General features: G+C 32.2%; 1 protein-coding gene across 1 annotated transcript; it reads left to right on the top strand.

Annotated features, from left to right (window-relative positions):
* The first annotated feature begins 6894 nt into the window (after positions 1-6894).
* Positions 6895-13978, top strand: LOC105158921 (somatic embryogenesis receptor kinase 2). The gene is made up of 12 exons (XM_011075837.3): positions 6895-7210; positions 7332-7443; positions 8273-8405; positions 8530-8601; positions 10241-10384; positions 10620-10691; positions 10780-10851; positions 10943-11055; positions 11855-11986; positions 12068-12409; positions 12547-12941; positions 13329-13978. Exons 2-12 carry the CDS (start codon positions 7347-7349, stop codon positions 13641-13643), a joined length of 1887 nt encoding a protein of 628 aa, XP_011074139.1. The 5' UTR covers positions 6895-7210; positions 7332-7346; the 3' UTR covers positions 13644-13978.
* Positions 13979-15033: the final 1055 nt, after the last annotated feature.

A 15033-nucleotide genomic window follows, 5' to 3' on the forward strand; every position in this document is an offset into this window, starting at 1 on the left:
TCGTCTTGCACCCGTAACTAAGACAAGAAAATGGTTAAGTGCGTAACTTTTGTGATAGAATGAGAAGACTTTGTGACCATTTTCTTGTATCTAACCCATCATACAAATGTACCCATTAAAATATGTTTTGTCATGCCTCAGATCTACAACCTCCTTGCAAAAATTGCTTCCAAAGTTATTATAGTATTTCGAAATTTCGATTATAACGACTCGTCGAAAATAAATATTCAATTAAAAAACTTGAATTTTTTTTATCAATATTTATATATTACTTCTCCTATGGTTAATTATCATAGTTAATAACAAATAGTCATAGCAAATAGTTATTGACCATAGCCATACAACAGTTGTTGGTCGTAGTTTTTGTGAGAGTGGCTAAAATATTTGTCATGGCTCTTAACCACAGTAAATAATTTTTTCAAAGTGAAAAAAGTAGTTTTTTGCTTCGATTTTATCTAATTGTAATTAATAATAATAATTTACCATGATTTTTAGTCATAGTCACTAATATTATAACCGATGGTATTTTTTTTTTGTATAATGAGAGCTGATTTTCGGTAACTAATCAAAATGATAGAAAACACTAAGTGTAGGTGAAATTTATCGATTTTGAATAGCTGTGAAAGTATAAGAATTTTTCCAAACTATGTAAATTTTTGTCTTGCAACTATATTTTTTTAAAGATATTTTTTCTACACATATTTACAATCTAACAAAACACACACACACCAAAAAAAGAAAAGTAAAAATTCCTAACAATTAACACAAAAGAGAGAGCCAAAAAAGGGATAAAAGTCAGCCTTAGTGATCCTATCCAACTGTGTCGAGTAAAGTTACAATATTATGAGAGCCGATTGTAATTTATCAATTTGAGGGTGGGGGGGGGGGGGGGTTCAATCAAATGATTTAGGGATTGAAAAAAGAGGAAAGTAAAGGTGTGATGATGTAAGGTTTAGTTGTTTGAAAATGGTGATGAGTGATGGGCTGCCTTCATCATTCATTTTCATGAGTAGTCAACATATAATGTTCTCTTCCAAAGGAGAAAGACACTAACATCAATCATTGCAATTTGCACCTCAATCCACATGCTATATACTCAAATTTGGGCTTCAATGTACCCCCAAACCTCATCTTCAACTTCATGTCTAGGCCCACAAATTCAGTTTACAAATTTTCATTTAAAATATACTTTTGAAATATTTCGATAAAAATAAGATAATAGATCTTATAAAATGTCAATAGTAACAATTTTGTAATTGATGTAATTGATGGAGTTTGTTAAGTTTAAAAATAAAATAGGACCCAATTCATTTATATTAAAAAGAATAAATTACAACGAGTTCCTTTAAAATTTAGTATAATTATGGATAATAACTCATTGTTCAGTAAATTATAAATATCCCTTATACTTGATAAAATTATGCAATCATTTAATGAAGGTATGGGATTTTCAATTCTTCCCTTACTATATTTTTTTATCTTTGTACAAAATTATAAAAAAATTACAGATGAGGTTTTTTTTTAAAAAAAAAAATCCACTTAGTCCATAAAAAAAATTTAAAAACTGAGTAAAATTTTAATTAACAGTCAATAAGGATACTCTGGTAAATTCACTACAGAAAAACGGATAAAAAACTAACGGAGATTAATAGATTTTACCATAAGTTCGTAAGGTCATATTTGTTAATCTTATGATTTGTTTTTTAAAAAAAATTATCAAATATTTTGTAAGATATTTTATCAAACTTTTATAACCCACCTAAACAATCATTCAACCTTGAATTATTGTAATAATTTGCTTGATTTACTCTTTGTTCGGCATAACTCTAATTGATTGATCACTTTCTAAATAAATTAAAAAAATTCAGATCCAAAAGGGCCAATTCCTGATGCTTTGTTAAAATTGGACAAAAATATACTTTTCAGCAGTCTTTTGCTTATTTCATACTATTATTCTCTGATCATTATAAACTAGTGATCATGGTACATTTGATTTTGCATACAGTACAGAAATTCACTTAATACTAATGTAATTATATAAATTTTGTATATATGATAACTAAATGTAATTTTTTGTTATAAATTTCATTTTTTTAAATTAAAAAAATATAATAGTTACCATGCATTCGGTGAATATATTTACAAACAACATTGTGTTTAAGGGATGACGAGTACAATCACTACAAAAAATATGATATTAGCGACAAACTATCGAGTCATAATTCTAATATTATCACTAATGATATATATTAAGTGACAATAATTTTATCTTGTCACTATGTAGTTATTAGTGACAAAAAATATGTAGAAGTTGTGACTAAATACAATTAATGACAAGTTAGTGACAACATAAAACAATGACAACTATTATTTATTGTCATTAATTCGTTGTTGTACATAAGTCACTAATTGTATTTAGTGATAATTTAATATATTTTTTTGTCACTAATTCATGTTAATTACATTTTTTTACAAAATAATAGTAATAATTAAAATTATGAAATTTCTTATTGTGACAAAAAAAATAGTAGTCACTAAATATATATAATTAGTGATAATATTAAAATTGTCATTTGATTTTTTTTGTCACTAATCTTTATTTTCTTGTAGTGAATATAATGGTAAAGAAAAAATAATTAAAAAGAAGGGAAAAAGAGAAGGAAAGAATTTACCTGTCATTTTATTTTAATATAAGAATAATTTAGTCCATATATATAATGCAGGCTAAAATAATTACTCAGCACCCTTCAAATTTAACAATATTGACCAGAAATATTTATTGAATTTATTAAAATATTTATGCAACGGGTTTCAGAAAAGACCAAATGCAAAAGGACAGCGCTAACACTCCAAAATGTTGACCAGAAAGAACAGGTAGGCCTAATTTCGGGCAACACCTGTTCCAAAGGTATTTTTGAGTATTTCTGTCCAATTTTTTCCCGCACATCAAGGCTTATTTTGTGCCAATTCCACTCACATTTATAGATAAAGACTAGCACAAGTATATACATAAAAAGACAAAATATGAGGTACATTATATCTAAATTAAGATAATTTACAGAGTCATATTTGTTAAACGATCGTTAATTTTAGAAGATATTTATAATTTTTGAAATAATAAAGAGTAATTATAACGAATTTCATAAGAGCCCATTGTAATTTACTGTAAATTTTATAAAACGAATCTGATAACAACATTTTTGGAACATAAACCTATCTGATAATATTTTTTCCTAAAAGTATGATTAGATGAAGAAAATTATTGGGCAGGTTATATGCCTTTTAATCTATAGCCGTTATTGCTTTGTGGAGCCAACCCTACATGGAACACAAGAAATTTTCTTGATTCTCGATTCTAGTTTTGGATCAACTGCAACAATTGATTTGCATATAATTTTAAATAAATCAAATTGATTTTCGAGTTACATAAAAAATTTATATATGTATGTATATATATATATATATAATTTTTCATTATAATTAATTATTATGATTGAATTTTTTTTTGGTAAATATAAATTAATCATGACCCTGTGATAATCATTAGTTATTGCTTTTATAAGTGCGGTTAAATTATTAGTCATAGCTAAAACTATGGAAAATATTTTTTTCATAACTAAAAATCATATTAAATATTGATTATAGAATTGAACCAGTTTAATTGATCTTTTTACATATATATAATATTTTCACATTAACTAAACTGCATCCAAATGAAGTAATTTAACTGCATCAAAATTTGTGTCGATTGTTGTTACTATTTTTAGAGATAGTATGTTTTAATGTAGAATTTTAAGTATTACGTCTTAAAAAAAGAATGTACGTCTCGAATCTTTTTGTAATAAGACCTACAAGATAAGACAACATTACAACTATATTGAACAAGCCCTAATAATAACCTTATTTCAAAGTTGATCATAATTTATTAACAAATTGAGGATAAAATTTTAGGACGATCTTAGTAAAATTTTCCCATTCAATGACTGATAATTCACTAACAATTATTACAATAAATGAATTTTCCAAATTGATCTCTTTGACCAACAAAAAATTTAGAGTTTGGAGCTGTGTATGTAAAAGCAAAATTGTTGTCTGAAAACGGAATATTGATTATTGACTAGGATTTGTTAATCTCGGACAGTTGCAACCTCGAACGGGGTTATGCGTCCACTGTCCCGTCACTTTCCACGCCTCATATTTTTGGATACAACATTAATATCAATCGGTCACTTTCCATCATTATGAAAGGTTCTAGGGAAATATTTTTTGTCCAACATTGTTCCCCACATAGAGGATATATATATATATATATATATAATTTATGTTAAGATAACATATGCAGATATTATTACCTGAATTTAAATAATTGTTATGGAGTGCAAAAAGTGGGTGTGGATTAATTTAATTAATGTTCTAAAGCTGTGGGTTTATATTTAAATATCAATCGGCCACTTATTAGTGTTTTCTCGACACATTTGCATGCGCACGTGGAAAAAAATATATTTTGTGATTCGATGTTTAGGATATTGTTATGGATTATTGTGGCGATTGAGAAATAAATTTTTGTTATTAGTGGTAGTAAGCGCAATTTCGAAAGCACACATAATATTAAAAATAATTATTTTGTTAAAAAAATTAATATTTAATAACACGGTTTCAATTTGTGTAAAAAGAGCCTAAAACTGCATGGACATTAAAAAACACTACGTAATTTAATTCAAAAAGCTTTATATCACATTTTCAGATAGTGGTAGAATATCAAATCTTGATCATACACTATATAACAATTATTTCATGATTATTTTTGCTAATAAACATCATAAATAAGTCCCAATCTGCATTATCCGATTTATGATCTATTTACACAAATCACCTCAATTTTTTAAAAAAATTATAACATACACCATTAAAAACATTAACTTCATTTTGTACAAATCATCCCTTTTTTTAGAAAATTACGTATACACTTCCAAATAAAAAGTAGAAATAATTTCTATAAATTATGTGTTTCTTCTATGGAGTCAAAGACCTCTAAAAACATTTATATCTTATTCAACATGGAACGATGAGGGCAAAAATTTGATTGAGACATGTGAGGTATATTTTCAAGAACGTTGGCGGACAATAATAGTAGTAATGCTTTTAATAGTAGTATACCCAAAATACTTATAAAAACTAGCAAATTTTCAAATGATTGAAAAGAATATTATGCCTTTGAACTTTTGCAAGGAAGAGAAATTATTCAAAAAGGCAAACTTAGTTTTCAGTAAAAAAATTATATATTTTTAATTTTTTAGGTTTTTGTGTAAAATATGAATATATTTGGATTAGTTAATAAAATTGTATTGTATATTAATTATGATGTTAAATTCGAATGAGAATACGTACAAATAAGTATGCTTTTATTTTAATTACTATTTCAATAATATCACTTTGCATTTCTTGAAAATATTAATTTACTGACTTTTCTACTAAAAACAAGATCAAAAAGTGGTTTGAAACTAACATTGAGAATATTTTTGAAACGTATAAGACTAAACGTGAGAAAAATCTAACAAATAGGACCAAACTAAAAATGAGCTTAATATATGAAATGAAATGCGGTTTTCCCCACATAGTATTGGTAATTTTTTTTAAATAATAAAAATATTTATAATTGTATCAAATTTTAAGAAACTGTTGTAATTTATGGTAATAATAATTATAATGTTGGACATATATATCGCCAAACCAACTGTGCATCCACCAGACATGTGATCCCATCTAACTCCTCTTGACTACAAAAGGTTGTAAATGCTTTAGATTTCAAAGCATATCAAAATTCATTGACTTTGTCTTAAATTTTTCAGCTTTTCCATTATACATTCTCATAAATACTATCCAATTTCCTAAATGATAAAATTATGAATTATCCCTAATTATAATGTACCAAGCCACAATTCTTACTATGCATAACATTATCAGTGTGAACGACTCGTAATATATGTATAGTAATAATTTTTTATTAATCACGGTAAATAAATTATAATAATTTATTTTGATATGTTGAGTTATAGTCAATTCAATCAATACATCAACATTGACTTATAATGATAAATAAATATAATAACCCAAATAAAGTGAGACAAATATCACATATTCGATATGAGTAAAACTCATAACCTTAAATTATTCATGAGACCTCAACCTTAATCTTAAATTTTTTTAAGATCATATTGAGGCAGAATAAAAGTGGTCGGTTGTGAATTCTTATATTCAGATGATAATTATAATATTATCATTATGTATTTGCTATTTATATTATTTTTCTCCTTGTATTAGGATATACAAATTTCAGACATTTTTCCCAGATGGATTCATTTGTAATTTGGTAATTTGCATCAGCTTATTCAAAAGTTAATTAGTTCTAATTATATAAATATCTTTAAATATTTTTAAAAAAATTGTTACATCTCATAAAGTTGTAATTATAATTTATATTGAAACTTTCTTTAAGGGTAAAAATCTAAACAAACAAGTTATGAGAAAAATTACATAGACACCTATTTATAGGATGTATTTGTAATTTTATAAAAAATAATGAATACTTATGTAATTAGATTTAATTTTGGGACTGTGAATGTAATTTATACGTGCTTAATCTTATTGTATTTAATTGGAGCAAATTTCCAAAAGGAATAATGATGTGATTGGCTAAAATAAAAAAAAGAAAAGAAAAAAACTCAAAAAAGTGTAGGCTGACAGTCACAGTTGTGAGCGCGAAGCCGTTTTGAGGTTGAGGTACGGGCAGGCCGGGTAGCCCCTCCACCGTTCGGGCAGCTCTCGAAAACACTGCTCACAGCGCACACACACGCCCAAAAAGAAAAAACGATAATTATCCCACACACTTACACTCTCTCACCTCCACGCTTCTCACTGCAGGAAGAGGGGACAGAGAGAGAGAGAGGGGGGGAGGTGAATATTTCTAGAGAGAGAGAGAGAGAGGGGAGAAAAAGCAAAGTACAGAGCAGAGGTTAAAAAAGTTTGCAGAGAGCCATTAAAAGTGCCGAAGAAGATATACTCCAAAAAAAAGTGCCCAAGTACAGATTTTTATTTACATTCAAGAAATTAGCAAAAATCCCATCTCGGTCTCTTGGGTTTTGGCCTAAGTTATGTGATGGGATCAGTTGCTTGATCGGTGCAGCAATGTTGGAGTTGGGCTGGATATAGGGTACTATCATTTGGGGTTTTGTGGTTTTTCTCTTTAAATGCTGTGTCTTTCTTTCTTTGGATCTGAGACATTATCCCATGAGCTGGTGAAATTTGTCACCTATTTTGTATATATACTGTAGATTTTGTATGTGGGAATGGAGAAGTGGATGAAAAGAGGGAGTATGGAGTTACTGGTGGTTTGGTTGATCTTGGTGGTGCCTCCTCTGAGGTGTATTTATGCTAATATGGAAGGTTTGTATTCTTCGATTTTGTTATCTGCATAATATTGTTATCAAGTTTCCGTTTTTTCTTTTTTTTTTCTTCTTTTTTTTTTAAACTTTTTTATTTTTGTGGGATTTTGTATTTTGTTCTTAGGGTGCAGTCTTTAGATTTTTCACCTTTTTCTTCTGGTTGATATAATTTTTGGGAATTTTAGTTGGAAACTGCAGCTTCTACTCAAAGAAATGTGGAAAAGTTTGTTCTGGGGTTTGTATAATTGATTATGTTTATTTTTGGCATGTACTTGGGAAGGTTGAGTGGTCGGTATTCTATTGGAATCTTTGAACTTTAAAATGGTGATGATTAATGCCATTGTGGGATTATTGTTCTGCTTCCAATGCTTCTTTGGCATGATTTTGTGGATATGCTTCCCTTCAGTTGAGTGTTTTGTGCACTCTATTTGATAATATTCCAGCTCTAAAAATAGGCCCCTTATGCCCAAATTGTTAATCTTATTGCCATTTTAGTTGTTGATTATTGTCAAATTCTGGAAATATTATAAGAATGAAGCTATTCTTGCAATTTATTAGGACAATTATTTCATAGCATTTGGTATCAAGGAACTGTTATTGGAAACTGAAATACTTCGATCAAATTTGGTAGATATTTTATCGAATTCCAGTAAAGATTCTTTCTATGTATTCTAACTTACTTAAATTCTGTTCTTTATTGTCATAGCTTGATTTGTTTTGATGCAATTGAGAGGAAGGGGCCTCTGTCAAAATATCTGCATAGAATTTTGCTTTCATGGCAGCAATATTAGTTGTGGCTTCTCAAATTTGCAGTCCTTTTGTTTGGATAGGTGATGCTTTACATAGCCTTAGGACAAACTTAGAGGATCCTAACAATGTGTTGCAAAGCTGGGACCCTACCCTTGTCAACCCATGCACATGGTTCCATGTCACCTGCAACAACGATAACAGTGTAATAAGAGTGTAAGTATATGGTTAACTGTTTCTCTTCTCATTATTGTATTTAGTTCCTGTTCCGTATGTTGGTGGCAATTTACTTTGCCAATTGAACTGCTAATCTAATCCATTTTCATGAACTTCTGTCCAGTGATCTTGGAAATGCTGCTTTATCAGGTCAATTGGTTCCACAGCTTGGCCTGTTGAAGAATTTGCAGTACCTGTACGGCATGTTTGCGTTATTTGCTACTCTTTTTACCGCATTTCCTCTACACATGCTTTGTCTCCACTTTGGGCTCAGAAGATCAGTTTTGTCTGTGATTGGTTTCTTATGAAAGCAGCAAACGCTTACAATATAATAAACCTATTAAAATTCGAATCTCCCGGAAATTTTGATATCATAGGGTTTCTTTAATATTTTAGAATTATTTGTAATCTTGTCTGCATGGCTGCAGATATTCCTGAGTTTATAGCTAGTGGATTTCTGGGAAATGTGTATCAAGGAAAATGTAGTAGTTCTGTGTAGTTTCTGGAAGAGGCTTAGTTGACTGGAGTATAGTTGGGAATTCATCTCAACAAAGAAAACAGCGATTCTTCAAATTTATATTGTTCTGTAGTGAGAGGAGAGAGAGATGGGGCAGGGGGGGAGCATCCGTCGACAATATATTGTGGTGACGTGTGTTTAGAATTGGATAGACTGTGTTGCTGATAGGTTCTTGGATTTCCAAGAGAGGAGAAAGGAAATACAATAAAACCCTTTTTCGATAGGAGTGAAAGATTTTCCTCCCCGTGAAATTTTGTCGGTTACTGCATGTGAGTTACTAAGAGGAAGTTCGTAGAAAATCTTTTGATATGTAATATAACTTGAATCAAGTGGCCTATCTTGCCTGAAAAATCTTCAACAAAATAAAAGTTCTCTCGGGAGTTGTTGCTTATTCGTAAGGACTTGATCTGCATGATGTTCTGATGGAAAGGATTTTTTTTTTTTTTTTTAAATTTCTACTTCCTTGCATGGGTTTTGCATGTCTTGTTATATGTACTGATGAAAAGTTGAAGGAACTCGTGTCAACTAGCGATATTTGATGTCAATCTTTGAGTCTAACTCATCAAATTGGTTACTTCTAAAATGATTACATACTGGTATATAATCTAATCTCCAATTTCGCACTTTAGATATCCCGCAAACGTAAACTGTCTTAAAGTAATTAAGAATGCAGTTGTCAAAAATTCATTTCTGCTGGAGTAAAAGCTTTTTTATTTGCATATGGTAGAAATTATGTTATACCATATTTTCTGAAATTGATCAACAGAGTAAGTGAAGTTCTCAATCTTGAACTAGGCATTAGTTAATGTGCTATCATATTTTAAAGTGTAGTTGATTAAGGTAAGCTTTGAATATTTCTAGGAATATTTGCTTTTAAATGGGAAGTACCTCCGAAATTCAAATTTCTCTTGTCATCTTTAAACGTCATCGGAATTAGTAAATAAAGATTTTATTTTGATTCAGATTATATAGAAAATGATTCTTTTTCTTTTTTAATACGTCTTTTGTGGTCAATAATAGATTCGTGTTTCATTATCTTGTAGCCTGTTGGTATAACCGTATAAGGCTTCTTCTGACTATCAACAGTAGAGTAAACTGCTAACCACATACAAATTAACATGATCATACTTGTGCAATATGGATTAATGCGTGCTCATGTCTTCAACACTGTCATGTCAGCACATGTGTATACAGGCACATGAGTGAACGCCTAAAAGTTTCAAAAGTTCGCATTGTTCTAATGCTTGTGTGTTTTTATGCCATTACATTTGGTCTTATTTAAACTAACACTGTTTCTGTTGATTATTTGTGGTGACAGGGAATTATACAGTAATAACATAAGTGGGCCAATACCCAGTGATCTTGGAAATCTTACTAATTTGGTGAGCTTGGATCTGTACTTGAACAGTTTCACTGGTCCCATTCCAGACACGTTGGGCAAGTTGTCGAAATTGAGATTCCTGTGCGTGAAGTTATCCTGGATTAGCAAATATTGATCTTAATTTGCATGTTCTTCTTATTATAGTCATTTGCATTACTCTGCATTTTCCTTACCAGACCCCAGGGCGGTTCTTGGTTTACACCTTATGTGTTCTCGTGTTAATTTCCTTTCGCTATTCTTTAGACATTGATTTTGTTAGTATCTCCATATATCAGTAGTTTATTCTTAACTGTTCTTTTGTCCTTTGTAAGGATAGGCGGTTAAATAACAACAGCTTGACAGGCCCCATCCCTATGTCATTGACTAATATCTCATCCCTTCAAGTTCTGTGAGTGTCCAAGTTGGAATATTTCATTGTTCTCACACAATCTTCAAGAAGTGTTAAAGCAGATATTTCATGTTACATTCTTATGCAGGGATCTATCGAACAACCGTCTCTCAGGTGCAGTTCCAGACAACGGTTCCTTTTCTTTATTTACGCCTATAAGGTACTTTGGCATATCCACCGAGATTGATTTGAACTGCAACCTCAGTGGTTTCAATTAGGACCTGACAAATAGGTGATGTTTCTGTTTGCAGTTTTGCAAACAACTTAGATCTGTGTGGACCAGTCACTGGACGGCCATGCCCTGGATCTCCGCCATTCTCTCCACCCCCTCCGTTTGTTCCACCACCACCAATTTCTGCCCCAGGTTTTTCCTTGCTTGGTGTTGCTTAATCTAGCTAGGTTGAAGTGTCACTCAGAATGTCAGCACAGTTATTTAGATTGCATGTTAACAGAGTTTCCTGCCAAATCAAACTGGTTTTGGCATTTCTTGTCTTGTTCGTGATTATACAACATAGATTAAAAAGTTCTTCCTTAAATATTTGCCGCGGATTACTTCAACTTGATCAATATTCAAGTGCTTTGCATAGCTGTCTAAATAATCAGTGTGTAGGACAAGAGATAGATGTTCATTATTGAGAAAAATCTTCCTATTATCCAGCCATTACAAGTTAGCGCAAGCTATGGCTTTTCAGATTGTGAATCTAGTGGCCGTGGCAAACAATTGAAATTGATTACGTAGTTTTCTATTTATAGTTAATCAGCCAAATTCTGATCACTTATGTTGGTAAACAGTTTTCCTTTTTTTCAAAATTAATAGTGATAAACAGGAACAACTACATGTCATTCACACGCATTATCCGTTCCCACTCAAATTAAGAAAATCTTTTATGAAGCTTTCTCCCTGTTTTTGTATGTTTTGTTGGCATTTAATTCTTCAGGAAATCTAGAAGATCTCCAGTCCATGGCTAAATCTTGGACAGGCTTTCTCTTAGCTCTGAATGTCATTCCTTAGAGTAATTGATCATGAATTATTCTTACCGTGCTGTGGTTTCTGAACTGGCTCCACTGTTTTCCAAATAAGAACTTGGTTTTTGCGTAGATGGGCTGTTTAAGGGATATAATTCTTATACCATTTCTTTTAAACTTTAGAAATGTAACTGCAGGAGGAAATAGTGCAACTGGAGCCATTGCTGGAGGGGTTGCCGCTGGTGCTGCTTTGCTATTTGCTGCACCTGCCATTGCATTTGCATGGTGGCGTCGGAGAAAACCGCAGGAGTATTTCTTTGACGTTCCAGGTTAGTAGTTTGATTTAAGAATCTGGTTAATTATATATTAATCTCTAGAGTTTCTTAATGAATTGTCACATAACTTTGCAGCTGAGGAGGACCCTGAAGTTCATCTTGGCCAGCTTAAACGATTTTCTCTCCGTGAGCTGCAAGTTGCAACCGATAGTTTCAGCAACAAAAACATATTGGGACGTGGTGGCTTTGGAAAGGTATATAAAGGACGGCTGGCTGATGGTTCACTTGTTGCCGTCAAAAGACTTAAAGAGGAGCGAACACCTGGTGGAGAGCTTCAATTTCAAACGGAGGTCGAGATGATTAGTATGGCTGTGCACCGTAATCTTCTGCGACTCCGTGGCTTTTGTATGACCCCAACGGAACGTTTGCTGGTTTATCCATATATGGCTAATGGAAGTGTTGCATCCTGTTTAAGAGGTAATGCTTTTTAAGCATTCTACAAGATTTGAGCTTATGTATTCTAAATTGTCTAAATTTTACGGGTTATAACCGTGGAAGTATGCCTCGGGCGTGGCCCGAGCATAAATGGCTAAAACAAGTACTTGTGATTGTAGAACGACCACCAAATGAACCACCACTTGATTGGCCAACAAGGAAACGCATTGCTCTGGGATCTGCGAGAGGATTATCATATTTGCACGATCACTGTGACCCGAAGATTATTCATCGAGATGTAAAAGCTGCAAATATATTACTGGACGAAGAGTTTGAGGCTGTTGTTGGAGATTTTGGTTTGGCTAAACTCATGGATTATAAGGATACCCATGTGACTACTGCTGTCCGTGGCACTATAGGACACATTGCTCCTGAGTACCTATCCACTGGAAAATCTTCTGAGAAAACTGATGTTTTTGGGTATGGAATTATGCTTCTTGAGCTGATAACAGGACAGAGGGCTTTCGATCTCGCTCGCCTTGCAAACGATGATGACGTCATGTTGCTTGATTGGGTATATCATCTTTCTCTATATTATTTTAAGCTTGCTCTTGGTTTTCGATAAACTTTAGTCTTCCTATATTAAATTGAAAAAGTTAGATTTGGGACAATAGAATACATTTCCGATGATTTTGCGGTTCCATGGTTAGCCATAAAAGGAAATCAAGAGATGAAATCATTTGCTCACTTGCCTTTGTATTTTTTACTAAAAAGCGGAAGGCCTCGACCCTTTATCTTATCAAATTCTTCTGAAATTTCCTGTTGGCTCATTATTTTCAAGAAAAGCTTGTACTCTTGATACACTGTTTTATCTTTTGGCAATTTTACTTTTTAATTCTGATGTCGACTAGGTTTTCCATTTTGTTTGTAAATTTGATGTGTTTGGCCTCTTCCTTTCCAGGTGAAAGGGCTTCTAAAAGAAAAGAAACTGGAAATGCTGGTGGATCCAGATCTGCAGAATAATTATGTGGAGGCAGAAGTGGAGCAACTAATTCAGGTTGCTCTCCTCTGCACCCAGAGTTCCCCTATGGACCGGCCCAAGATGTCGGAGGTGGTGAGAATGCTGGAAGGTGATGGCTTGGCCGAGAGATGGGATGAGTGGCAGAAGGTGGAGGTGCTCCGGCAGGAGGTTGAACTTGCTCCACATCCTAGCTCGGATTGGATCGTTGACTCGACAGAAAATCTACATGCCGTTGAATTATCAGGCCCCCGATGACTTTCATGGAAAAATTATCACTAGGGGCCTCTTTTTTCTTTTCTTTTTTTTTTCTTTTTCTTTTGTCTTTTTGGCTTTACATTGTTTCTTCTCTTTTCTTTCTATTAGGGATAAAAAAGAAAAAAAAAAGAAGAAGGTAATTTAACAGATTCAGGTTCTGGTGGGAGCCCTTTGTGTACTGGTATTGATTTATATTTGTGTATAGGACTTTGTAGTGGCCAACCCTTTTGCTGTGCTCAAACTGAATGTATACATAGGAAGAGGAGCCTTTGTATAACTTAGAACAAATTAATGATCAAGGTTGACATGTTTCCCATTTTCTCAAACTAATTAAACTCTTCAGGAAAATTATGTGTGTTTCTCATCTCTAATGTGGTGTGGTAGGAAAAGGGAAAATTACAATGGGTTTTTGAAATTTGTCATAATTATATATATATATATATATTTATTTGTAAAATTAACAACTGTTTAATAAATACCTTTATATAATGGGCTGTTATGATTGATTATTTATTAGATGATCGTTAAAATTTATAGGATATTTATAATTTTTCAAATAGTAAGAAGCAATTGTAATTACAATAAACTTTATGGAATTCTGTTGTAATTTATCCTATGAAAAATTAATTTTGATCGAATTTTGGAAAATAACTTGAATAAAATTTGATTTTTGATGGTGTATATATATGTTTTCCTGAATTTTGTATAACTTGGTTGATAGCCTCGAATTTAATTCATTGAAGATAAAATTAGATGTATTTATAGCAACAAACTTAAAATCAGAAAATATTATGTGCCATTACTTTGCAATGGTATGATCAATTATTTATCAAGAAAAAGCACATTACTTTCCTAAACTCATAGTCACTACTTTCCAGAAAACTCGTACACAGAAGCATAATTTAGTTACAAGGATTTGGATCAACTCCATACTTAGCCTGGAGATTATTAATTATGGAAATTTTTGAATACTTCTCCTAGCGTAGGACCACTTCATTGAACCCTATAAATATCAAACACATCAAACCCTAAAACTCAACGTTGTACAACACTCTAACTATGGTCTTGCAGACTCTCCACTCCACCAAGAAAACGTTTTACTACAACTTCTTCCCATCCAAAGCTGAAGAGGAGGATTCCTTAAAGGCAAGAAAAGGGCCTGTCGGATCAGCCTCCGACTTCGGCCGTGTGCTGATAGAGATGAGAGACATTTATCCACCCCCAGTTCTTGATCTGGACAACCCTTGGCTTCTCAGAAAAACCCTACACCACTATGAAATCGCTTTTGGCAAGCTCGTCTTGTCGAGCAACGACACGTTTGATCACGTCATACGGTATTGGAGTGTCGGCATGGCCAACTACGTTGCCCTAGGGCAAAAGGTTGGTGTGG

Source organism: Sesamum indicum, linkage group LG3 (genome assembly GCF_026168435.1).
Source record: "Sesamum indicum cultivar Baizhima isolate 11 linkage group LG3, ASM2616843v1, whole genome shotgun sequence".
NCBI classification, from domain to species: Eukaryota; Viridiplantae; Streptophyta; class Magnoliopsida; order Lamiales; family Pedaliaceae; genus Sesamum; species Sesamum indicum.